General features: G+C 35.7%; 1 protein-coding gene across 3 annotated transcripts in view; it reads left to right on the top strand.

The window, feature by feature from the left end:
- ZFR (zinc finger RNA binding protein) overlaps positions 1-27,529 on the top strand; it is a 75,363-nt gene that overhangs the window by 25,546 nt on the left and 22,288 nt on the right. For 2 of the 3 annotated variants that reach the window (XM_030843649.2, XM_070045131.1), the window contains 12 exons: positions 3,954-4,201; positions 6,379-6,570; positions 7,088-7,379; positions 9,113-9,306; positions 10,996-11,115; positions 12,000-12,145; positions 16,083-16,245; positions 17,532-17,737; positions 18,494-18,644; positions 21,221-21,362; positions 25,981-26,078; positions 26,942-27,037. In XM_030843649.2, the coding sequence (XP_030699509.1) occupies positions 3,954-4,201; positions 6,379-6,570; positions 7,088-7,379; positions 9,113-9,306; positions 10,996-11,115; positions 12,000-12,145; positions 16,083-16,245; positions 17,532-17,737; positions 18,494-18,644; positions 21,221-21,362; positions 25,981-26,078; positions 26,942-27,037 (2,048 nt within the window). The remainder of the gene's footprint in view (positions 1-3,953; positions 4,202-6,378; positions 6,571-7,087; positions 7,380-9,112; positions 9,307-10,995; positions 11,116-11,999; positions 12,146-16,082; positions 16,246-17,531; positions 17,738-18,493; positions 18,645-21,220; positions 21,363-25,980; positions 26,079-26,941; positions 27,038-27,529) is intronic. The other variant, XR_011377314.1, reaches the window with a different exon arrangement.

Genomic DNA, 27,529 nt, shown 5'->3' with positions numbered 1-27,529 from the left:
TTTGGTTGTTAGTTTCAGTTTCCTTTAATGTAGAATAACCCCTGTTTTTATCTTGTCTTTCATGACCTTGATGTTTTTGAAGAGTTCAGACCAGTCTTGTAGAATATCCCACAATCTAGATTTACCTGATTGCTTTTATGTTTAGATTCTGGCAGCTTTTTAGTTAATTAAACTACCTATGTGAGCATTACATTTCAGCACATCAGGTGCACAAAATAAATGTCAGTTTATTCCTTATTGATGGTGCCAAGTATAATCACTGATTAAAGTGGTGACTACCAGATCTTTCCATTGTAAAGTTACCTTTTTCCATTTTATAATTAACCAAGTAATCTGTGGGCCTATTGCTCAACTACCTTTCTCTCTAAGGTGTTAGATCCTATGAAAATCTCAGTAACTGAATCAGGTTCTCCAATGGTGAATGCAAAATCCTTTTACTAAGAATCAATGTAAAAGGATTTGGATTCTTAGACATTCTTCCCTAAAAAGGAGTCCCCTCACCCCTTCTTTTTTAGTATTACTGTGGGCTCCTTTTTTATTCAGTGTAGTATCCATTGCTTTCATTTTTCTTTCTGAGGCACACAGTGTCCCAAATTTGGCCAGTGGGATCCTTTTCAAACCAACTCTGAGTCTTTTGAATTTGGCATCATTTGTCTTTGAGCACTTCTTTCCTTTCTGGCACAGTAAGATGTTATTCTGCCTGGTTCACCATTGTATCCCTAGCATCCAGCATAGCATTTGACATAGGGTAAGAGATAAAAAACCTCTGAGAAATAAAAAAATATTTTTAAAATTCAGTAGCTAGGCTTCTAACAGCCAAGATGCAACAAAACATCAAGAGATAAGAACTGAAATTGCCCATATCACCCTAAATCCTGCGCAGAACAAGACAGTGTATTAAGGAATAAATAAAATGCAAAACCACAACAAACTTTGAGCCTTTCCTGCCCTAGACTCACAATTAGCCATTTCACAAAGGAGCGCCTTGGTTTCTGCATGGCATTGGTATTTAGAAACCAAGATCTATGCTTAGAAAAACATAGTTTTTAATGACTAATACTGTCTTATTGTATGCATGTACCACATTTTAAAGGTTCTTTTTGGGGACACTTAGTTTCATATTAAGGAAAAACTAGAAACGACACTAGGTAAACATCCTTTTATGTAAAGATTTGTGTGTTTGCCAGTTGTTTCCCTAGGATAAATTCCTAGATTTGGAACTGTTACATCAGAGTATATACACTTTTTAAGGAACATGTGATACACAATGTGAAATTGCCATCCAGAGAGATCATTATTAGGGCTTCTGAATTCTGTATCTGCAATTTTATATCAGCTACAACTTAAGTCAGCTATTCTTCTTATCTCATTAAAAATGAGTTCTAGAGTATTGGTACCTACGAAATGATGACATGTAGTATGATGCATTTACTGTTGAAGTGATAATTTTTGTTTCTGATACCATACCTTTAAAAATTATATTTTAACTGCTATAATTATGCAACTTTCTAATTGACAGGTATTTATAATAAAGGTGCTTTTTAAGTGAAACTGTTTTAGCATTTCCAGATTGAGCTTTTACTTAATTTAGAGACACATCCTTATATTTATTTTCCCATAGTGCTTTATAAGAAATGTACGTTTGTTTCCTAGTATAGGAGATTTAAAGGTGTTCCTTAGCAGAATTCCAGAACCTTCAGCCTACCTTTCAGTTTATGCTTTGATTTTTTTTTTTTAAAAAGCTAAGTAGTAAGCTATAATTAAGCTTACCTTTTTATTAGTTTTAGACTACATGTGTACAAATGAAGGTTATTTTGTAAATATTATGCTTAACCTAGTGATTTTTGTTGTTTAAATAACACAGAGGACCTTATGATCTCTTAGCCTCAGTTTTTTCATCTCTAAAGTAAGTATAGTAATACCTGCAATACCTAACTTATAGTTCTGTTGTGAGACTTCACTGTGTCTGGAACACTGCCTCCCATATTGTGAATTCTCAATTTTAAACCTAGGGAATTCCCTGGCGTTTCCAATGGTTAGTACTCAGCGCTCTCACTGCTGTAGGCCTGGGTTCAATCCCTGGTTGGGGAACTAAGATCCCGCAAGCCGTGAGAGGTGCTGCCAAAGGAACAAAAAAAACCCCTAGAAGTCCTGGTCATCCAGCATTGTAGGATGCTGCTGCCCTTATTCTCCTTTTTATTTTCTTGATACATAATTCCTGAAGTTATATTTTAAGTGGCATGTTTACAGTTCCTACACACAACTAGTCATTTGGAAATTTTATATTAATAAAGATTTTATATAGAAATTATGGTCCTAACCAGTAATAATCCACAAGTAGCTTTGTTATTTTAAAAATCAGACAATTTTATGGTGTTGTTTAAAGAGCGAAATTTAAACTGTACATGTTTCCGACTATAAATGTGCAAGTATTTGGCTGAGCTTAATTATATTCTTTTATCACAAACTTCAGTAATAGAGGCCACTGGTAGGACTGACAAAGAATTTATTGATTTTTATAGAATTTTTCTTTTAACCAATTATACCAAGTGTTTTCTAATTTTTAGAACTCTGTTCATATGCTTATTATTGATGTGTTTACCTGCTTCTTTCTACTTTCATTTTTAGGTGTTTTCTTCGTTACCACATTTTCTTTCTGTATATCTTCGTAAGCATTTATATAATTCAATAACCTGACATAAAAGTCTATGAAGGTTTTTCATAAAAGTTGCCCAACTACTTTCTCTCTCTCTCTCTCTCTCTCTCTCTCTCTCTCTCTCTCAATCTGTCTGCTTTCAGATTCCTATGATTCTGATTTCCCATGCATCTTAACCTTCACCTTTCCAATTCTTATTTTCTCCCCTGTGTGTGTAATATATATTGGAGTCAATGTGTCATAAGTCTTTACTCCTCAGTATAGCAGCCTGCATTTGAGATACCAAAAAGTTCAGTTTTCCTTAAGTCGTTCTCCTGTGCCATCATGGCAACTAGGAATCTCTCTCTTGAGCCTTAACTCTTGGCCCACTCATTTCCACTTTAGGGGAAAGGATGATAATTAGGGAGTCCAGCAAATTTCCAGAGATCTTAGTTTAGGAAGCAGTAAGTTTTCCAGTTTTGTGATAACATAATCATAACATTACACCATGTATATATTATATCAATAACTAGTCTAATGTGTTACTCATCAAAGACTTTGAACAATGGAAATGGATAGAATCCATACATTTAACCAGAAAATTCAGTGCTTTTTCACCTTTTGGAAGATGAAAACCAGTGTATTTGGTTCTTTATTTCAAAATTTTTTCTTTGTCGTCCTAGATGTTCATCTGAACTCCAACTCCATATTATGGACTTCTGCTAAGCTTCATTCACCTTGCCTCTCCAGACCAGCTTCTATCAGCTCCTTGCTTTTATTGGTTGCACAACCCATCAGTCAGTCCCTGGGATTCAGAATCTTGGTGTCATCTTTGTGTGTTTTCCTCTTCTTTCACATATTTTATCCTCTAAGCCACCAAGCATGTAAAATCTTACTTTCATGACTTCCTTCTTTTTTCCTTTCTAATATCCTAGTTCAGACTCTTCCTCAAATCCAGCACTTCCCAAATTATTCAGAGGAATTCTGCTTGGGGAAATACTAATAATAGGTTCTATAATCACATAAGTTTATCAAGCCTATCACTTCCCTCCAACGGAACTATAAGCCTTCTTGAAAGCAGTGTCCAAGTCTTATTCTTACTTCATATCTCCATGACACCTGGCACGTATTGCGTAAATACTATGTTGGTTGACTTACATTAAAAGGAAGATAAGTGAGATTTTTTTTCCCCAGGTTTTGTAAATAGGCACATGAAAACCTACCTTTATTAGCAGCATTTATTGGATTTACATTCACAGCATTTATCTTGGCCTTTTATAATTATGTAATATAACCTTTGTTTGATTTTATCTGTAAGGTACATCTTATTCAGGTTACGAAGCAGCCGTCTATTCAGCTGCATCCTCCTACTACCAACAACAGCAGCAGCAACAGAAGCAGGCGGCGGCGGCGGCGGCAGCAGCTGCTGCAACAGCTGCTTGGACAGGGACCACCTTCACTAAAAAAGCACCATTCCAAAATAAACAACTGAAACCAAAACAGCCTCCCAAACCACCCCAGATTCACTATTGTGATGTTTGTAAGATCAGCTGTGCTGGACCACAGGTACTTATGTTGTATGCTTTACCATGAGTCTTCAGTGGTTGGGTTTTTTGTTTTTTGGTTTTTTTCCTGTTGGTAAACTTAAAATAAGTGATTTAGGGAAGAGTCTATTTATAAAATCTAGTGAGTTCAGCTCCCTTCCCAACTTTATTTGTTAATACTTTATTTAAGGGTATCTAGTTTTCGTATAAAACTTTGATAAGCAGTTTGGTGGACAAAAGGCATAGTATTTGAAAAGATCAGATTTTGACTCTTTAGTAGTTTCTTCCAGTTATATCCACTCCCACCCTTGCCCAACCTGTGTACCTTCTTTTTAATTTACTAGATTAGTTCTGTCTACTTTTCAAAACAGAATTTGTAGGGTATTTTCAGTTACCAGCATTTGCTGAGTTACACCAAATTAGGGAATATTTTAATATATGTGGCTAGTAACATAAAACCTTCTTTTTTCCTATTTTCAGTATGATAGGAAACAGGTTCATTGTCATTACTTGGTTGGGGGAGAGGAGACAGGTGGGGAATGTTTGCAGCAACCCAAGATTAAACCTGAACTGGAACAAGAATGTTGGTTTTAGGATTTGAGGAGTGTATCTTACTCAGTAGTGACTGTTTTAAAGGTAATGATGCTAAGAGTGGCAAATGCAAACCATAAGAGACTTGTTGAATATGTGGTACCATGTAAAAGGATAGACCATGGCTGTAGGGTGATAGGTTAATTGCAGCATTTAGAATGAGTATATATATAAGGCTGACCATTGATCTGGGGGAGCTGGATGGTTACACAAGAACAGGCCAAGGGTACTTCTGCAAGTCAGAGGCAGTGCCATAAGGGATTAACGAGCCTTAGAGAAAAATACCATTGAGGTGGTGAGGTAGAGTGAGTTAGAGTCTAGTGTAGACATAAGGAGGGAGAATAAGTTGGTATATAAGGGACCATGGTTCCAGTCCTCTCTGCAACTAACTTGTGGCCCTGGGCAACTTGGAGACCTTAACTTCTTTGGACTTTTGTTTCCTCAGTTCTGTAATAAGGACTTGTCCTAAATAATTGAGGTTCAGACTGCTTCACAGAGCCACTTTAGACTGCCGCAGATAGTGAGAGGAGAATCAGATGGCTAGGTCTTATGCCTTCCTCTTTTGTTTCAAAAACAGTAACTTTCCTTACTTGTGCACAAGATTTCATTTTGAGGAAGGATTCTCTTGTTTAAAATTTAGAAAATTGTTGTTTTAGTTAATCTCCAAAGTCTCATCGAGCTCTGAGATTCTATGCTGTATATATAATTTTATGCTAATCATATGTCTGTATTAAAACAATTTTTTAAATAATACAGGAAAGAGTAACTATCTAGCCCCACTCAAGAAAAAACAAACTACCCAGCAGTCCTTATTGACCTCCTCTCATTTTAATAAAGCTACCTTCTTCAGTCATCTGCATTGAAGACGATTTTTTTTTAATGGTTTTTTGTTTTGTTTTGTTTTTTATTTTTGGCTGCATTGGGTCTTTGTTGCTGCGTGCCGGCTTTTCTCTGGTTGTAGCGAGCAGGGGATACTCTTGGTTGCAGTGCGTGGGCTTCTCATTGCGGTGGCTTCTCTTGTTGCGGAGCACAGGCTCTAGGCGCACGGGCTCAGTAGTTGTGGCTCGTGGGCTCTAGAGCGCAGGCCCAGTTGTTGTGGCGCACGGGCTTAGTTGCTCTGCAGCATGTGGGATCTTCCCGGACCAGGGCTCGAACCCATGTCCCCTGCATTAGCATGTGGATTCTTAACCACTGCACCACCAGGGAAGCCCTGAAGACAATTTTTAATGTATAATTTCACTATTTTGATGGCTAGTATTACAATAATACTATTTTTCCTTCGAAAGAGATAAAATTTTGGCTGTTAAATATTTTAAATAGGCTTTTGTTTAGGGTGGCATGGATTCTAACATAGATCCTATGTGAAAATGCATTCTGTGTTTGAAAAATAAAAGAAAGTGTTAGGTAAATGTATTCTTGGAAAACAAGGTACAGAGAACCACTGATGTATCATATATGTAGGGAAACCACATGCTGTTGTTCAGTTGCGTTTAAAAAATGTGTAGTGCTGATTTTTTAATGAGTATTAGAGATTTGAGAATTGAATAATTTCAAATGATGCAGATAGAAAATTAGTGAAGCAAAATTTATTCTTTTTGTTTGAAACAGACTTACAAAGAACATTTAGAAGGGCAGAAACATAAAAAAAAAGAAGCTGCATTGAAAGCCTCACAGAATACCAGCAGCAGCAACAACTCCACTCGTGGGACTCAAAATCAGCTACGTTGTGAGCTCTGCGATGTGTCTTGTACAGGAGCAGATGCGTATGCTGCCCACATTCGTGGTGCTAAGCATCAGAAAGTAGGTGTTTTTTTCCCACACACCCTTATGTCTTACTCTGTTTTCTTCTCCTTTTTCAGTGGGGGGTTTAAAGTAAAGGTGGCTTCAAAATTTGAAAACTTTGAGTGCATTATACACCTTGCTTACATGTATATAAAGGTGACATCAAATACTCTTTGCTTAAGGAAGGAAAGACTGGAGACCTTTTTTCTTTAAATTTAACTAGATCGTTTTTTTCCACCAACTGGAAATTGAGTCATGTGATTGTTTTCTGCCTTTTGTCATGCTTACAACTAGGTTGGTAAGCATGTGGCCAAGTCATTTCCTTACCTGGTGGTAGATGGAATATGTATCCATATCTGCTTCACGGAGATTATTTTGAAAGTAATAAGTTTTTATCTAAAAATGTATAACAAAAAATACAAAAAAGAAAAATATAGTTAAGATTTTCATTTTATAGTGTCTTTTAGACGAACTTTTTTAAAAACTTTTATATTCTCCGAGTTTCCTGACAAATAAATATGCTTTTATTTTGTAGGTGGTTAAATTACACACAAAACTTGGCAAACCCATTCCTTCAACAGAACCAAACGTTGTTAGCCAAGCTACTTCTTCAACAGCCGTGTCTGCTTCAAAACCAACTGCCTCTCCTTCAAGCATTGCAGCAAGCAATTGTACTGTGAATACTTCATCAATTGCAACTTCTTCAGTGAAAGGTCTTACAACTACAGGAAACTCGTCTCTTAATAGCACAGCCAACGCTAAAGTATCAGCAGTGCCTGCAAATATGGCTGCCAAGAAAACATCTACACCCAAAATAAACTTTGTTGGCAAGTACTGAAGATTCTCTGTGTTCCTTCTAACTCTGTTAAAGTGATGTTTCTCTTCCATTCCAGGACTAACCCTTCTACTTTTGCTGTTGTATCAGTCTTCTCCTTTCCTGGGACCTTATTCAATCATATATCTGTATTTTTTTCTTGAAATTTTTTCAGTTCCCTTTTCTTCAGCCAGCAGGTATACCTGTGTCTTTCATAATCTTAAAAAAATATATGTATATATTTTCCCATTTCTCAGGCTGCTAACCTAATTCTTATTTTCTCTACTTACTATCCAGTCCTCAGTCTCTTACAGTGTTTCGACTCTGTGCTTTTCTGAAACTGCTTTCAGGAGTCACCAAAGACCTACTTGCCTGATTGATTGAGTGGCCAGTTTTCTGTTTCATGCTTTTGACCTCTCTAACATTTGACACAGTTGACTGCTATACCTTAAAGCTTAAGATATGTCTCTGTCTCTATTCCATGTCCACTCACCTCTTCCTCGGGTATCTTTATTGGTTCTCCTGCCTTCATGTTCATTAACTGGTGGTGTTCCTAAGATTCTGATTTTGGCCCTCATCTCACTTACCTAGTATTCATGAGTGGTCTCATCTATTCCACTGTGTATGCAGTGAGTTTAAACTCAGTTGGGCCAATTCAAAACCCCCACCTGAGTTCTAGAGCCATATTTTAGGTATTTACTGGTCACTATCTGTATGGTTCTGTTGATGCCTACTAGTGTCTCATTCTAACTTTTTATCTCATCACAAGAGTACCATGAAATAATCTCATAAACTGCTGCTTTTTCACATGGAGAACTTCACTGACATCATTTCTTCTTATTTATTGCCTCTTCCAGTCGTTTATCTAGTCCTTTTGTTTCTGTCACTACAGTATTTCTCCAAAAAGTGTTGTTTCCTCTTCAGAGCCACTGCCTTGGTTTTTTGGGTTTTTTTGTGGTATGCGGGCCTCTCACTGTTGTGGCCTCTCCCGTTGCGGAGCACAGGCTCAGCGGCCATGGCTCACGGGCCCAGCCGCTCCGCGGCATGTGGGATCTTCCCGGACCGGGGCACAAACCCGCGTCCCCTGCATTGGCAGGCGGACTCTCAACCACTGCGCCACCAGGGAAGCCCCATAGTCTTTTTAACGCCATGTTTTTGTGCTTTTCTTGTACATACCACTGTTTCTGTTTAGACATCATTCTCTTTTTTTCTGCCTGACAGTTCATACTCATTGCTCTTCTTTCAAAGCCCAGCTCAAGTGTCACACCCTTGGTAAAGCCATTCTTAACTGGGTCAGTTTAAAGGGTTGTGGCTCCTTTCCTTTACATTCCCACAATACTGTTAATACTTATAACAGCACTTGCCACATTGTACTCTAATGACTTATATATTCCCTTAAATTGTTGGCACCTCAAAGACAGCCACACTGTCTTATTCTTATTATATTACTAGAACTTAGGACAGTGCCCCATCCCATCCCATAAGAGCCATGGTGGGGACAGAGAGCACCACTGGATATTGGGACGTAGAGAAGGGGAAAGAAAATTCAGACATGTATTTAATTAATAAGATAAAAAAGCCAAGTGGTTTACGTGGCTTTTCAAACTTCTGACCTGCTCTGTGTCAGGCAGGAGTTTGACAATTGGTAGAAAAGATCAGAACTTTATCTGAAGTTCTTGTTGTATCAAGCCGTACATTATACAAAAAGAAAATTTAAATCACTATAATTCTTTTATGCTCTTCTAGGTGGTAATAAGCTGCAATCAACAGGAAATAAAACAGAAGACTTAAAAGGAACCGAATGTGCTAAAAGCACTCCTGTCACTGCTGTACAGATCCCGGAAGTAAAGCCAGACACAGTGTCAGAACCAGTCACACCTGCGTCCCTTGCTGCTTTGCAGAGTGATGTGCAGCCGGTGGGCCATGATTATGTGGAGGAGGTATTGATTTGAGAATACTACTGCTGTGAGATCAGATAAAGGGAAGACGTGTGTCTTTGTTACAAGCATGCTTTACATGTATAATGATATTGAATTATATTTTAGGTTTAGATTATTTAAAAAGGAATATCAAAGGCATCTTCGTTGAAGGTTTTTTTTTTAAGCTTGCCTAAGTGACATCACAATTTTTTTGTTAACTTCTCTCTTTCCCTGCTGACAGCCATCACTGTGGTGTGAAGTAACTTCCCATCTATTTGGCAGGCATTCTTTTAATATAACCCTTCTACTGTTCTTCTGAACAGAAAAAGTAATAAAAATTGTGAGCAGCAGAAATGACAAAGACAGCAAATATTTCCTTCCGAACAGTCAGTTTCATGTGTAAAATTAAGGTTGCTGATTTAACAGATACTGTTTATTTGATTTCCCAAGCTGATTAGAAAACTATTCCTGTTTTACAGACTAAGTAACTCAATAAATGGAGGATGAGGGAACGTCAGAGGGGCTTGATAAATATTTGCTGTTAGCAGAAAGACTAACATACAGTGGTGTAGCCCTACTCTTTACTTTTGCTGTATTGTAGAACAATTGTAGAGAACAAGTTCTCTGAGCTTCAGTGTCTACATCTATAAAATTTGGTTATCTCCTAGCAAAGTTACGAAGCTTAGATGAAGTAAAGTACCTAGCACAGTGCCTAGCCTACAGTAGATTTTTAGCAAGTATTTATTTGTTCCTTCATCCTTTTCCGCATCAAGAAAAATTACATATTGAGTTCTTTGTTTACAGGGTGGAAAATTGGGCTATGCAGTTTGAAAGTAGTTCATATACAATTTTAATTTAAAGTTATACCTCTTGGGAATTCCCTGGTGGTCCAGTGATGGAGGCTTCATGCTTCCACTGCTGGAGGCATGGGTTTGATCCCTGGTTGGGGAACTAAGATTCCACAATGCCGTGCATAGCGCAGCCAAAAAAAAGGACATTTAAAGGTTAATAAACTTCTTTAAAAATAAATTAACTAATTAAAGTTATAGCTCTTAAAAGAGTAAGACTTGGTTGTCTAAAAAAAAAAAAAAATGTACAGCCAGAACACCTTAATTGCCAGTGATGTTGGGTAAAATAATCTTAAACTTCAGAGAATTGAGTTCAGAACCAATTTTTAAAACTTGCACCGTTTGAACTTAGAATTCACTGTAGACTTTTTAATAACATTCTAGCCTACTTGTCTTCCTAACTGGTTGTGCAGTTAGAAAAAAATTGATACTGGTTTTCTATAAAGTTACATGTATAAAGTCTTGGGCTTTATAGAAATAAATGTGAATAATGCCTTTCATCATCTTTATCTCCATTTCCAAGAACAGTACCTGGCCAGTAGCAAGTATTGAGTAAATATTTATTATAGAATTTAAGGTATCTAATTGCATTTAAATCTAAATGTTTATATATAGACACAAGTATTAAAAGTTAATTACAAGAGCCAAATACTTGCTAACACGTCTTGCATGCTACAGTTAAAAATTCTAACCTTTAGTTCATTTCTGTAGATTATCCTTTTTAAAAAGTATAGACATAGCCCTGTTTTCTTCTCACTTCAAATTCTAAAAGTTATTTACAACCCATGAGGGTTTATAATTGAAAACTTCAACTGTAACATTCCTGTTGTGATTCTTGAATTTTTTTTTTTCCCACATCAAGGTACGAAATGATGAAGGAAAAGTAATTCGATTCCATTGCAAATTGTGCGAGTGCAGCTTTAATGATCCCAATGCTAAGGAGATGCACTTAAAAGGGCGAAGACACAGACTTCAATATAAAGTGAGTAAAATTTCAGCTGTTTTCCCTTTTTATATGTCTTGGAACATTCTAGATTCAAAAACAAGGCCTCTAAATATAACTAAGTCCATGAACTCCCACTCCAGAACTGGCATGTAATGTCTCACATAGAGTCAGATGTTTAGTCTTTATTGACTAGTTTGTTATACTTAGGAAAAAATGATATCATATTTCATTACTTGTAGTGGCAAAATAAAGCTATAACATTATTTGGATCAAGTAATCATGTAAAGACAATTGCATCACAGGAAGTGTTTGAAAGAAGTGTCAGGTCTCCATTCTTTTCCTTTATCTTGGCAGAATCCCCACTAAAATGAATTATGAGATGAGGAATTCTTCATTGAAAACACTTCAAGTGATAAGTTAAATCTAAATAGTGTATTCAAAGTTTTTAATTAGGTTGGACTAATGCACTAGATTCATGTTTTCTAAACACAGAAGTGAAAGTTAAAATAATAGTCTGTTAAAGGGCAATACATTTATATGAAAAGAAACTTTTTGACCCCACACTCAGGTATCTAGAATCATTTACTTACAAACAAAGGAAAATTAATATCTATCAGTCTTCTAAGGATTTCTTTTATTGGTTAGCACTAAGTTATGTACGTTTTACATACTAAATGTATAACTTTAAACTTTAACAACTAAGAATTTTGGGAGTGGGAAGGAAAGAAGAATGTTTATGAATGTATTCTGAATTTTTCCTCTGATTCAACTTATTTTACTGCATTTACTCTTAAAATAGGAAATTTGCAAATAAAAGCCCCTACGATGAAAGAATATGTGGGATTGTATGATTTAAAGATACGTGTAGTAGGTTGTTGGAGGGGTTGCTGGTTTTTCAAATATCTTGTCTGTATTAACAGAAAAAAGTAAATCCAGATCTGCAAGTAGAAGTAAAACCCAGTATTCGAGCAAGAAAGATTCAAGAAGAGAAAATGAGGAAGCAAATGCAGAAAGAGGAGTATTGGCGAAGAAGAGAAGAAGAGGAACGCTGGAGAATGGAAATGAGGTTAGTATCTTTAATAGCACGATAAGTGGTTTAGCCTTTCTAAAAAACGTAGCTATTCTGAGTATGTGACATCCATTCAGAGCAATCCAGATTTATTTAATATACTTTTGTTTAGATTTATTTATTATTTTATTTATTTATTTATTTTTGGCTTTGTCAGGTCTTAGTTGTGGCACACGGGATCTTCATTGAGGCGTGCAGGATCTTCGTTGTGGCACGTGGGATCTTCGTTGTGGCGCACAGGCTTCTCTCTAGTTGTGGCATGTGGGTTTTCTCTTCTCTAGTTGTGACACACAGGCTCCAGGGCACACGGGCTCTGTAGTTGTGGCACGCAGGTTCCAGAGCATGTGTGGGCTCTGTAGTTTGCGGCACGCAGGCTCTCTAGTTGAGGCACGCGAGCTCAGTAGTTGAGGCGCGTGAGCTCAATAGTTGTGGTGTGCAGGCTTAATTGCCCTGCAGCATGTGGGATCTTAGTTCTCTGACCAAGGATCGAACCTGCGTACCCTGCATTGTAAGGTGGATTCTTTACTACTGGACCACCAGGGATGTCCCTATTTAATATACTTTTAGTTTTCACTTCTCAGGAAGATCTTAGGTCTAGGAGAGAAATGCATTAAAACTAAGTTATTGGCTATTCTAATATTTAACTGTGTCCTTGGTATTAGGAATTAAGTTGGAAATGGTATCTTATATATATTTAAATACATAAATAGTTTAATACTATAAATAAGTGCCTCAGTTTAAAACAAGCAAAATAGAACATTTGGTTACATGATGAAAATATCCAGAATATCAGATTTAGTAGCTTCTAGACATTAATAATGTGTGGGTTTTGGGGTGTTTTTGTTTTTGTATCTCAGGAAACATCTATTATAAAAACTTCAGAGGCTCCAGGGAAGGAGAAATGAGAAACATGTTCAAGAGATATGTAAATGTTTCGTTTTACTGACGTAATTGGCATATCTTTAAATGGTAACAATTAACTGGTTTTTATTATATTCGCAGAGTTGTGCAGTCATTACCACAATCAATTTTAGAACATTTTCATGACCTGCAAGAGAAACCACAAACCCATTAGCAGTCAATCCTTATTCCCCCCCACAACTCCTCCCTCTACCCCCTAGGCAACCACTAATAAACTTTGTCTCAATAGATTCACCTATTCTGGAGATTTCATATAAATGGAATCACAAAATATGTTGTCTTTTGTGTCTGGCTACTTTCACTTAGCATAACGTTTTCAAGGTTCATGCACGTTATAGCATATATCAGCACTTCTTTTTTATAGGTGAATAATATTCCATTATGTGTATGTATCATATTTTGTTTATTCATCAGTTGATGGACATTTGTGTCATCTCCACTGTTGGGCTATCATGAATACTACTGCTATGAGGATTTGTGTACAAGTTTTAAAATATAATTAAGATAAATATAAACAAGTGTAATATATGTGTATTTTATAACCTACTTTTTTCATTTACATACCAACTCTTTTAAAAAGTAAGCTAGAATTATTTTATCTTATTTTCCATGGCTACATAGTATTCTCTTGTGCAGATGTAAAATTTTCCTTATAACCAATTACATATTGTTAGATATTTAGGTTTTTTACAGTATTTCCCTATTATAATTATTACATTGACCATCCTTGAGGCTATATTATTGCATAAATCATGATTAGTTGCTAATAATAAAGTCTCAGAAACGAAAATGTTTGACTGGCAGATACCCATACGTTTTGCCTGTACTGGATAGTTTAACTGGTTCTCAAACTTTTTGGTCTCAGGACCTTTTATACTCAATAATTACAAAACTCCAAAGAGCTTTTGTGTATATGGGTTATAGCTGTCAACATTTACTGTATTAGAAATGAAAACTGAGAAGTTTAAATATTTATGAATTAATTTTTAAATGACTTTGTTTGTTAAAATGTAGTTAAATATTGATAATTATAGTATTAGATCAACCATATTTATTAATGTGGATAAATATAATATGCTAACTATAAAATAACTATATTTCTCCCCCAGATTAATGAGAATGACATTGTTTTATATTTTTTCAAATCTCTTTAATGTCTAGCTTAAGGTAGCCTGATTTTTCTATCTACTTCTCTGCTCAACAGGTTGTGATAACACATTTTGCCTCTGGATAACTCCAGTGTACACTCATAAGAGAATGAGAATGGAGAAGGCAAATGTCTTGTTATTATTATGAAAGTAATTTTGATGTCATGGATCCCCCTGAAGGTGTCTCAGGAACCACCTAGGGTCCCTGGACCACACTTTGAGAACTGCTTCTATAACTTATTAAAATTTCTGCCAATGAGAGAGTGAAACATGAAAGACAGTTTTGTTTCAACTTTAATTGTTTGTATTGCAGGCAAATTAAATTTTTATTTCATGCTTAACCACTTACATTTCTTCTGTGGTGAATTGCCTGTTTATTTGTTTAACTTACCTGTTGTTGATTTGTACAGATACTTCTTATAGCTATTAACACATTATTAACATGTTACCTTTAGATAATCTTTGTTGTTATGTATGTGTCGATTTTTATTTAGGTATCTAAATCTATTTTTCTTATTCTTTATGAAGTTTCTGCCTTTGTAATGCACTGGAAATTTTTCTCTATACCTAGATTACACAGTTACTTCCTCTTTTATTGTTATATCAATATTTATTAAGCACTTACAGTTTGCCAGGAAGTAGCACGTAGTGTGTTAGACACCAAGTATGAATTGGTAAACAATGGATAAAGGTCCCTGCCCTTATTTAACATAAACAGCTTTAGTAATAACAAAGTATTCAGTACTGGAATGAACATGGTTTTCCAGAGCCTTCAAGCTCAAGACCTAAATAACATAGAAGTATGGTTCTTCCTGTCCTTAGTGGGATGACCTAAAAAGCACTGCTTATTCCCGACTGAAGAAATTGGTGGTTTCTGCAGTGCTACTTGAGAAACATACTTCTTTCTTATGTTTTGTGTTAAACAAATTTGTCTGGTAAAAAGTTAGTTGTTACAAAACTTTGCTATAAAGACAGGACTACCTTGGGAGTTATTGGTATCCTAGTTTGAAGCTGAAAGCGAAGATAGAACTGAGAAGGAGAGAGTGACATGGTAAAAAAGAAATTAGATTCTGAAAATGTTGACTATTAAAACAGAGGCTACACACAGGCTACACACTAGCTGCCCACAGTCCAAGTTCAGTCCGTGGGTGTTTCATTTGGTACACATGGTATTTTTTGGATACCAACATGAACCAACACTTACCATGTATTACCATCTGTATTCCCTTATGGCAATAATTAATAGCTGTGCTGTGGCTCAGAGCATGTGCTTTCTTCTTTACCATAGTTCCTGTCACCCTTAACATGTCCCCAAAAGTGAAACACGGTGTGAGTTGCCATTTATCTCAGTTGTTTTTCCTCATTGTAGAGAAGTGTCTTTGTCTCTCTGCCTGTATCAGTTGAGGAAATTAAAGGTAGTCTTCAGAAGTTCTCTCTTAGAAAAATTAGGAGAGAGCACATTTCTTTGGAGACATGAAGAAAATTTCTGAATGTATGCTTTGAGTCTTTCACTCACACACATTGTTGGTCTGGTCACATTAGGTAGGCATTTAAGTTTACAGTCTCCTGTAAAGAGGGAGAGGTTAGAAGGAACTCTGAGGTTTCTGGTGCTTGTTCTTTCAACCCTGTCTTCAGGCTGTGAAATTTTGTTTTGCTTTTATCTTTGTTTACTTATTCTCTTTTCACTGGGATTCACTTCCATTTACTGCTAAAGCAAATAAAGGTAATCAGATACAGTAGGAGAAAAGAGATGTAAGCTAGACTGATTTGGGCTATTTTTTAAATTGCTTTTTATATCATTATTGATTTAAATTCTTGGGTTGTATTTTTCTTATAGACTTACAGTATCATTCTCTATGTTTCAGACGTTATGAAGAGGACATGTACTGGAGAAGAATGGAGGAAGAACAGCATCATTGGGATGATCGCCGCCGAATGCCTGACGGAGGCTATCCTCATGGTCCCCCAGGCCCACTAGGCCTCCTGGGAGTCCGACCAGGCATGCCTCCTCAGCCACAGGGGCCTGCAGTGAGTGTCCACTTTGTTTACATAGGGGGTGAAAGTGTAAGACTGGCTCAGCATTGGAAGATAACAGTTTGGGGAGCTAATTTTTAGACCTAATAATATCCAAGTCCCAATATAAGTTTTTCATCTGATTTAGAATTTTCCCTCCTTTTATTACAGGTTCTCAACTTGTGTCCTTATTTATGAGGACTTCATAGAATTTCCATGCATCTTTCTTACTTTCACTATGAGTTAAGGGAGCAGAGCTTTTTTGCCAACTCTTCTTTCACATAAGAGATTTTCTTGCCTTTGTTCTTTAGATTGTCAAGAACAACTAATTTTGAAGGCAGTTGCTTTGCTTTCAGAATTATTCTTATCTTCCCATTACCAGTGGTTTAGAGTCTTTTTTCCTTTTTCAAATTATGAAAAAAAACCTACCACTACTTCTAAATTAAGTGCAGGACAAGGGGTAAGTAAATGGTCCAAGATGAGCACACAGTGGATGTATTAGGAGAACTGTAGGCAAGAGCTGCATCTTGAGAGTTTGTGTTCTGTGGAAGCTAGATAAAAGAAGACATACTGGGCTTCCTTGGTGGTGCAGTGGTTGAGAGTCCGCCTGCCGATGCAGGGGACACGGGTTCGTGCCCCGGTCCAGGAAGATCCCACATGCCGCGGAGCGGCTGGGCCCATGAGCCACGGCCGCTGAGCCTGCGTGTCCGGAGCCTGTGCTCCGCAATGGGAGAGGCCACAACAGTGAGAGGCCCACGTACTGCAAAAAAAAAGAAGACATACCTGGGGGGTTATGAGGAATATTTCATATAAGTTCAGACTGCAGAAAACAAGATGATTTTATTCTTTGTTCTGTTTTCTAGAGGGCACTTAGAAGGAAACAGCAACAAATTCCTGCTCTTAAACTATTCTTTCTCATTTGTCTTTCCATAGAATAAGTATTTGTGAAACTTGTTTTATTAAAAGCAAAACATTTCAGAATCGCTGGTTGTTAAAGTTGAGTAGAAAGTATTTTTATAACCTTAGATGGTGTGTATTATAATTTTACTTGTTTTGAGGCAAAGCATGCATATATATACATAGATGCATACTCATTCTTGATAGTGTAACTTTCCATAGTTTACATGTTTGTTTTTACTGAGATGGAAAGAAGGGAAAAGATGGCTTTAAATGGACATTTTGCATAATTGACTTTTTTATTGAAAAGGTGTCACAAACATATGTATAGTTGAAAAATAATAATTTACTTTTGCTTGGGAAGCATTTTTTTTTAATGAAGTTATCTTTTTTGTCTTCTCCAGCCCTTACGTCGTCCTGACTCATCTGATGATCGATATGTAATGACAAAACATGCAACCATTTATCCAACTGAAGAGGAATTACAGGCAGTTCAGAAAATTGTTTCTATCACTGAACGTGCTTTAAAACTTGTTTCAGACAGCTTGTCTGAGCATGAGAAGAGCAAGAGCAAAGAGGGAGATGATAAGAAAGAGGGAGGTAAAGACAGGTGTGTTTTCAGAGTTTTTTACTTTTGTTTAATTTTGGTTTCCCTTATGTGGACTTCTTATACTTGAAATAAAAGTTACAAGGACTGAAAATTCTCTGTTGTCAGTCTACATGTGTTATGCTTGTGTTAGATATTTAATGTATTCAGCTGTTTTTTGCTGAAATGAAAAATAACAGAATTTCATACAGTCTCCAACCTTGTAATTTTACTCATTTTATTTAAATTTATATAAAACTATTTCAAGTCTGTTTTCAAAGCAGCCTTTATAGTTTTCAATTGCATTTAGCAGCTCTTCAGTTTTTATTTATCTGTTGCATCTGTTTACTCTTTGTTTTAGCAGCTTAATTTTCCTTAACACATTGACCCATAAGTGAATAAGCTCAAGCTTTAGCAACATCTTTCATATCAAGTTTGCATTATGATCTATAACTTTTCATTTTCCCCTTAACCATTTGGAAATATCTTTGTATATATTGAACATGACTTTTGTTCTAATTTGTAAAGTGAGACGCAGAAAAGTGTTATGGCCTTCGCGTTGCAGTTGTCCTTGTGAGAACTTATCTCTTGATTTATTAATTTATCCATATTTCTTATCTAAGTGAAGGACACTTCTAAAAATATTGAATGTTTTTATACTGTAGTTGATTGAGAATTTTAACGGTGTAAAAGTTATTTCACTTACTATTGTGTGTTGAGAGATTATCGTGGTTCTGGTTGAGAAGGGAAATGTCATAATATAACTTGATTTCACTGCAGAGCTTTAAAAGGAGTTTTGCGAGTGGGAGTATTGGCAAAAGGATTACTTCTCCGAGGAGATAGAAATGTCAACCTTGTTTTGCTGTGCTCAGAGAAACCTTCAAAGACATTATTAAGCCGTATTGCAGAAAACCTACCCAAGCAGCTTGCTGTAAGTATTATGGAAATGTTCATTTTTACCCCTTGTCTGGTTCAAAAGTTTTTGGCAGGACTAACTGTGCTTCAGCTTAATCTTAAGCCTGCCTTTAAAGTTTTGGTTTGACTTTCCGAATTGAATTTTTTCCTGATTGTACAAATTGGTAGAACTGTTTTCTACTTTGTCTTTTTAGGTTTTATAGTGCTCCTCTTTGGCATGAAGCCATCTTGCTAATTTATTTTAAAATATAAAATTGCAGCACATGTCCTCTTCCTGTTCTTTTTTCCAAGAGTTGAATCATTAAGAGATGAGACTTTAGGGAAAAAATGGGGGTTTTTTGTTTTGTTTTTTAAACAAAGCCCATGTATGTAAAGCAAGCTTAAATTTTTAGAATTCATGAACTTCTTGCCTATTTAGTTGAATATATGTTTTTAATAAAGTATAGTAACTAAAATAGAGACTCTTTCTGATTTGAATTTCCCCAGTTTTATTATGATTACTTTCAGTTTTCTACGTGTTATAGTCGTAGGTCTTAGCTCTCACTGTCTCTCTTCAGCAAATTGTGGCAATGCACAATTAGTAGAATATCCCCTTTTGGTCCTACAAAAAAAACTTTTTTAAGTTTGAATTTTTAAAATTTTTATATAGTATCTTGTCAGAATCACAGACTGGGATTTAAAATAAAGATTTCTTGAATAACTTAATGTATAAAACTTATTTAGATATTTGAAATCCAAGAATTGACATTTCATTGGTAATATGTATTCCACAGTAATGTCAGAATAAATAGTACCTGACCACAGCAGAGCAACCGATACCAAAAGGGATAGTGAAGCATGCTATTAAACTTGAGCTCTGGGCTTCCCTGGTGGCACAGTGGTTGAGAGTCCGCCTGCCGATGCAGGGGACACAGGTTCGTGCCCCGGTCCGGGAAGATCCCACAGGCCGTGGAGGGGCTGGGCCCGTGAGCCATGGCCGCTGAGCCTGCGCGTCCAGAGCCTGTGCTCCGCAACGGGAGAGGCCACAACAGTGAGCGGCCCGCGTACGGCAAAAAAAAAAAAAAACTTGAGCTCTGACGACTGTGGCACTTACTGTTGTTTGCTTTATATTACCATTGTTCCAGATGTGAAGTTTCTTACTGTAGATTAGTCTTTTTAAGTATTAGGAGCCAAGAGAATTGTCATTGTGTGTCTACTTGTTACCCTTTGTTGACGCTGCTAGAGCAATGAAGGGGAGGAGACTCAGAAGAGGTTTGAGGACTTCGAAAAAATTATATAATTTGCGAGAAACATCTTGATCCTAAATTGTGGTGTTTAGTAAATCTACAAAGCAGGGGGGCTTCCCTGGTGGTGCAGTGGTTAAGAATCCACCTGCCAGTGCAGGGGACATGGGTTCGAGCCCTGGTCTGGGAAGATCCCATATGCTGCAGAGCAACTAAGCCCGTGCGCCACAACTACTCAGCCTGCGCTCTAGAGTCCACAAGCCACGACTTCTGAGCCCGCATGTTGCAACTACTGAAGCCCACGCGCCTGGAGCCTGTGCTCTGCAGCAAGAGAAGCCACAGCAGTGAGAAGCCCTCACACCACAAGGAAGAATAGCCCCCACTCGCCGCAACTAGAGAAAGCCTGCGCGCAGCAATGAAGACCCAACACAGCCCCAAAAAACTACAAAGCAGAAAATACTATATCCTAACTAAGTAATTAACAATTACACTAAAAGCAGCATACTCTTTCCAAATCATTCTATGTACTTACTGTACAAGTGGATAAGCAAGAGAAATAGAATTTATTATCATCATCATCATTGTCATAGTTAATGTTTATATAATTATTACTATGTACCAGGCACTGTTTTAAGTGCTTTATATAGTTAATTCATTTATTCTTCCAACAATCCTATAGGTTAGATAAAATTACTGTCCCTATTTTATAAAAACAGGTAAAGGGGAGTTAAATAATTTGCCCATCTTCATATCATTAGTAAAGTAGCAGAGCTAGGATTTGAACCTAGATACTGTGCTGTAAACAATCCGTGTAATTTCTGTGGAGTCTTCATTTGTTCATATATACTGAGACTTATTTCATGTGTACTGAATTGCAGTGAATCCTGGTTTTTCTTCTGTTGATCAGGACTTTCTGCTCCCTGATAAAATGTAGATCTGTTGAGTTCACAGACAAGGTACACTGGGAATGTTTGAATTATGGCTCCTGTTAGTTTCAGATATCTATTTTAGTCTCATTCATATTCTGCAAGTACTTAACTACCCAAGATGCTACTAGGAAGGTATGGTAATAAATAGGGCAGTGTTTCTTTTATCCAAGAACTCATCATCTAAGAGAGACATACACACATACAAATAACTCATATGATACAAGTAATGGTAAATATTAGTTCAACAAAATTCTAAAAGGAAAGAGGAGCAAGAGATTTATAATATTTGCATGTATTACAAGGCTTCTTGGGGGAGTAATATATGATCTAGTCCTTATAAAATGGTTAAGGTAGTGAGAAAATGAAAGAGACATAGTGAAACTGCTTTGTTTGATAATGTTAAAAGGTCCATCTAATTTCCTGTACTCTTCATTACCTAGGTTATAAGTCCTGAGAAGTATGACATAAAATGTGCAATTTCTGAAGCGGCAATAATTTTGAACTCATGTGTGGAACCCAAAATGCAAGTCACTATCACCCTGACGTCTCCAATTATTCGAGAAGAGAACATGAGGGAAGGAGGTTGGAAAGCCATTAAACATTCTACTTTCTATTAACTTTTTTTTTCCCATTTACCTACTCTTTAAGATGGCATTAAGCCCTAGAAGGCAACATGCTGGCATTACATATGAATTTGATAGATTTGACGTATATAGCAACCAGTTTTGCTTAAGATCATTTCCCAGATCTTTTATTAATGTCTTTTTAGCAATGTACTTTTATATAAAACACTCATGGTATTATTGATTTTTTTGATTTTTTTTTCTTTTCTTGCTAACCTCAGATTTCTGGAAAAAAAAAAAAAGTTCAAAATTATTCTTACCAGCATAGTTGACCCATGAACAAATTAAAGAAATGTTGCTAGTGAGGGGCCACAAATTTAACTTCTGTTAAGTTCTTGTTCTTGTCTTAAAAAAAGACAAGAGAGTTCCATAAATAAAATTGGTTAAATATTCATAACACAGTTTAAGAGGCATTGTTATGTATGTAATCATGGATTTGGCTTGTCCTGAGGTAAATATTTCTGGTTCTCTGAGGTTGCTCTTTGGTTTGAAGCGTTTTCATAAATGCAGAGCATCCTAATGCACGTAGATTTGGGCATCTGACCCCACTATTATACTAGAGATATTGAAAACTAAATGGTGTTGGCATAGCTAGTGAGTTACAGCACAATTCAGGGTTTTTAAACTTACTTTACAATTGTAGAATATGAAATCCTGCTGGTGCCAGCAATGTTGCTTTAGGGACTATTGTGTAACATTTTCAAAGCTTCAAAAGCTTTTAAGCCAAAAAGCATGGTCAGTGTCTGCCGTATGTTGGTTCTGTTGTTTTATGGGTCAGATAAAATTTACTTTGTTTCCTTTCATGTTGTTTTTGTACATCTTAATTTGTTGATATGGAGTTATAGTCTACACTAATATTTCTTTGTGATACAGATAGAGGAGAAGAGAATACTTAATTTGTCTAATAGCATAAGTAGGCTCTCAATTACTGTCCCTTTAAATTTGTTTTCTTACAGCAAAGCAATTTTTTTTAAGGCCCTGGGCTTTCCACAACCCAGGAAAAGATAATTTTTACTAAAAATGCGATCATTGGGAGACATGTCTAACTTTGCATACATTATATATACACGATATATCAGGACTTGTATGTTGTGTAAGCTTTGCATCTTAAAAATGGGTTTGTGTAGAGGATCTTTTATATGAGCATGAGTTTTCCCACTCAAGGTCTGGCTGTGGATATTGCTGGAAAAACAGTGTCTGAGTCAATCTGGTCAATTCATATGCAGCATATGACTCTTAGGATTTGAAAAAGAAATCTTCGAGATTATGTTATAAATAATAGTTGCTGTATTTCATATGAAATTATACTCATATAACCATTTAACTTTATTTCAGAGCACATCTTGTCCAGTCATATTTAGGCTTGCTTAAATTGGTGCAGTATCAAGTAATTTTATTTTGTTGCAAAAGTCTAAAGTTAATAGTATCATATTTGTAGTAGTCTTTAATAATCTATCCCTTCTAAAGGAAACAAAATTATACTTTTGTCTGACCCAGACTTGAGTTATTGTTCTGAATTTCATAAATATTATGGTGAGAGAAGTGGTCAGTCCAAAATTGAAAGATTTTACTTCAAGACACTGAGCTGAAAAGTTGGATGTGCAAAAAGTGTAGAAACATTGATAGTGTTCTTTGCTGCAGATAACTGCAGTAAATCATGTCTTTAGCTTCATTATGAAGATTGCTGCAGAATAACGGTATGTATTCTCTCTCACTGCAGCTCTGAATGCTCTGTGTCTTAAAATCATTTAAAGCCTATAGCTTGCTTTGGGGAGTTAGTACAGGGGTAAGGAAGGCTTTGCCGGAAGAGCACTTGTAAATCGTGAGACTGGCGACTTGCGCATAGTTGTGGTAGCCTCTTAATGCGTAATGGTCCTGTTTGATACCAAAAATTATTTAAAGAAGATGATTAAATTGCCCAAATAACTGTTAAACACATTACAGATCTATTTTATGTTACTGTGTTTGACAGTTAAACATTAAGTAAACATTTAATTGACTTGAAGCTTGAAATGTACAAAATGCTCTAACCCTTGCTACAGCGTCTCTTCTGTAGCAAGTCAAGTATTATGTGTGTTTTTTTCCACCTTTAGCTTATCAGGCCCGGTCCAAAGCCTTCTAGCAGAGGGAATTGATTCCTGTCAGGGGTTGCTGCCAAGACATCGGAAGGATTTTTGACCAAGGTTTTCAAAAGCTCAGTGTCACACCTGCCATTTGATTAAGGAGGGATTTTGGATGCAGAGTCTGGCATTTATTGTCCTTTGTGTGGCTGTTTTGTTTGTTTTGTCTTTGTCTCTCCTAGAATTGAGCAGTGTTCACACTAGTTTTTAAATTGTTGGGTGGATTACATATTTTACATAACCATGTTAATTTAAATTAATATATTCCCATTAACTTTTAATCATAAAATAGTGTGGACACAGCATGTCTTCTAACTGGTGATTAACCCCTTAAAATTTATGAAACACACTTTTGTAGGGTAAGAATTTGCTTTCTTTTAAATAAATTAACTGGTTTTGTTTTGTTAACTGGGTATTAGGAAGAAAGTATGATCTTAGTACAATATATCTAAGGGGTTAATCCACTTGAAATATAGAATGGGTGCAAAAATCCACACTCTAAATTTGCCAGAAATTTCCTACTTATAGCTCTTAAGTTGTTTTTAAATTGCAATAGGTGTCTTGGCATCTTTGAAATTATATCATTAATTTAAATTTCCAAAGTTATGAATGCTTGTGTGCAAAAGGAAAACTTTTCTTCCGTATTGGAGGAAATTAAAACATGAATTAACATTAAAAATTCAGAAACTTTTAGAAAGAGATTGCACATTATCACCTATTTGCATTTTAGCTTTAGCAGATAATGTAAATAAATAAGGGACATGGAAAGGGTTCTTCAGCATGTTCTGTAACCTTGCTTTGGGGAGTGGTTTTTTGTTGTTGTTGTTTCTTGCTTTTTTTTACTTCTTTAATTAGCTGTGCTTTCCTGTGTTCCTTTTCCTTCTCTCAGAATAGCCCATTTCTTATGTTCATTACATTTCTGGATTCAGTAGTTGGTTTTTCAGGTTTTGAGATTGTTTATTAGTTTTTAAAAATTACTACTATTTCTGACTTGATACTTTTCTTTTTAGTACCCACATTCCTCTTTCAGTGTTCATTTTCAGAATGCCACACAGTGTTCTTTGATTATCTGTAAAATTCCCTTCTAATATGTATTCTGAAAATTTGTGCCATCTGATTATGTAAGGAGTAGGAACTAAGAATAAAAAGCCCAGACAAGGGATGAAATTCTTTATTACTTTTTAAATATGCTTTTTAATATGTCATCTACTCAAAATAAGGACAGATATCTTTTAAGATTTCTGAATGCTCATATAAAAATAGACAAATAATTTGCCCAGCGTTGCTAGTACTCTTAAAGTAAAATCATCTTCATGTTTTCTTTTATCGTATATTTCATCTTTTGTCCCACATATTCATTTGGTGCCCTCAATGATTTATAAAATTATATCCTAAATGTCCCATAATTTTGGTGCTTTTTATCTAGAAGACTGTTTTCAGTAGCTTACTTGCCTGGTATGTAATTTTCCTATATTTAGAAAATATTTTAAAATCACCACAGTTGTGAATTAGATTGACTTATACCTATGAATAGTTTGATTAGCAAATTTGATTAGCAACTTTTATACACAGTTTACAGATATGTTTTAGATGAACGTAAAGCTGGCCTTTTATGAATGAAAAGTTAACTTCTTGTCCTGATTTAGGTTCAGATTTTCTTAAGTTTTACATAGCTCATTTATGTTTTAATACAATAATCTGATTAAAATCAGTTATTATAACTGACTTGCAACTTAAAAGATTCTACAGATATATCATCAAACCATTCTGCTTACTGCATCTGTTCTATTTCTATACTTATTCTATTTAACCATGCTAGTTCCTATTGCCCTTTTCTACTTTACTCATTGTTTCTCTCCAATTATTCTTTGAATTACTTCATGGGAACTTTGAATTTTAAAGGGCATTTCATATTCCCTTAATTCTTAAAGCTAAAATTCTCTTGTGGAAGAGAAGTCATTGAACTCTTAGAAATGCCTATTTTTGGCTCTTTATTTTTTTTCTATGATTATTACTTCATTGATCATCCCATATTTATTGTTAGTTCTTTGACATATTAGCCCCAGAATAACCTATGACCATTTAAAATACTGAACAAACTCAGTAGTTTATTGTACATTCTCATTTATTAAGGTGGATTTTTGTGTTCCCTTTTGTCTTGTCGTCTTTGTGCTGGTGCGCTGTGTCCAGTAATCCTTCCTTTTGATTTTACTTTGGTGGGTAGGGTTTATATTTGCAGAAATTATTTATTATATTTCTAAAATAAAGAGTTTAATTCTCATCTTGATCTTCATATTAGATTATGTGAATTTGTTGAAAATAACTCCCTGGGTACTTTAAAGTGTTGACAGACTCTCAAATGGCTCATGTGACACTGATGCTACTTTAAGGAAGTGTCTTGCTCACCTGGTCAAACACCCATTCCTCACTGCATTTTGCCAATTCAATCCATTTTAGATGTAACCTCGGGTATGGTGAAAGACCCACCGGACGTCTTGGACAGGCAAAAATGCCTTGACGCTCTGGCTGCTCTACGCCACGCTAAGTGGTTCCAGGTTCGGAACATCATTTTACTTTTTTCTTGTAGCCTTATGAGAGAGTAGTTCAGTACAACATGTTTAACTGTGTTTAAACATTTCAAAAGATTGCCCAAGCAATACTATTTTAAATTAAATATCAGAAAATGTTAACATAGAAAGCTGGGTGTGAAGATCTGCATATTGCAGTTACTATTAATTTGACAATAAACTCAGGTTTTGGGGGTGTTTTGTAGTTTGGGTTTTTTTATTTTTATTTTTAGTGGCTATATTTAAAGTTGACTTGTTTAGGAACATCACAAGTTTGTGTACATATATTATATTCCATAAGGCTGCAGATTAACTTTGCTTTAAATAATGGAATATGTGTTTAAAGCTTTGTGTATAGTTTTAAGATTTCCCCCCCTCTTTCTCTAAGTTAATAAGTGTAGGGAATGAAAGGTGAGGAAGCAGCTGTTTGGTTTAGTGACTTTGCAGTTATGCAAAGGCACAGAAAGGAAACCAAACAGATTTCCTTAATCTTTCAGTCCCTAGACAAACTTTTTAGCTCTTTACTTTTTCTTTTATTTCTAATGTAGGCAGACTTTTTTTTGAAGTTTACTGTTTTAAATGAACACAGGTCAAGGTTCACAGGGGATCAAGAACAATTATTCTTGTATAATCTGTTTACTTTGACCTAAAATATCAGCTTTTAAATACTAACCCTGGCATAAAATATTGCTGTAAATGGCAGCTCATTGAATCCAGTTTTAAGCGTGGTTATTTTTGTTTTATTTTTATCTGAGCTTCCATTGAACAGTGGTATTTTAACTTTTTTTTCATCAAGGGATACTTTCAGTATTTCTAAGATTAATTCAGTTGGTTTTTGTGTTGCTCTCAAGGCTAGAGCTAATGGTCTGCAGTCCTGTGTGATTATCATACGTATTCTTCGGGACCTCTGTCAGCGAGTTCCAACTTGGTCTGATTTTCCAAGCTGGGTGAGTAATATGTAATTGTATGGTGTGAAAAATAAACATATAGGAAATATTTATGCAGTTTTTTAATAGACTCATCTTACATCTAATTATCAACTTTCTTTTCATTTCCTAAATGTAGTTTTTTTCTTCTAGTGAGAAATCCTGGGGTCTTAATTTTCTGAGAATTCCACTTGATTTTCTTTCTGTATTTTCCTCTCTTTTTTTTTTAACTCTTCTCACAGTGTTTATTACTTTCTTTAAAATAGGACCGATTATGAGTTGTACATACATAAAGGTACAAAGAAAACTAAAAATGAGCTATTAATCTACCTATGCAAGGTTTTGTTGACATTTTAACAAAATAATTTAAAAGGAATTTTTAAGATTTAGAAATATACATTATTCAAAAATGCATAAAATTAGGAAATTTGAATAATGCAGAAAGGCATGAAGTAGAAATGAAAGCCTTCTCGTCATTTAAAGGCAAGCCATCTTGACACAGTTTGTTGTGAT

Source organism: Globicephala melas, chromosome 3 (assembly GCF_963455315.2).
Source record: "Globicephala melas chromosome 3, mGloMel1.2, whole genome shotgun sequence".
In the NCBI taxonomy this organism is placed as follows: Eukaryota; Metazoa; Chordata; class Mammalia; order Artiodactyla; family Delphinidae; genus Globicephala; species Globicephala melas.
Note: the sequence above shows the minus strand (reverse complement) of the source record. Positions and strands in the feature narration are given on the sequence as shown.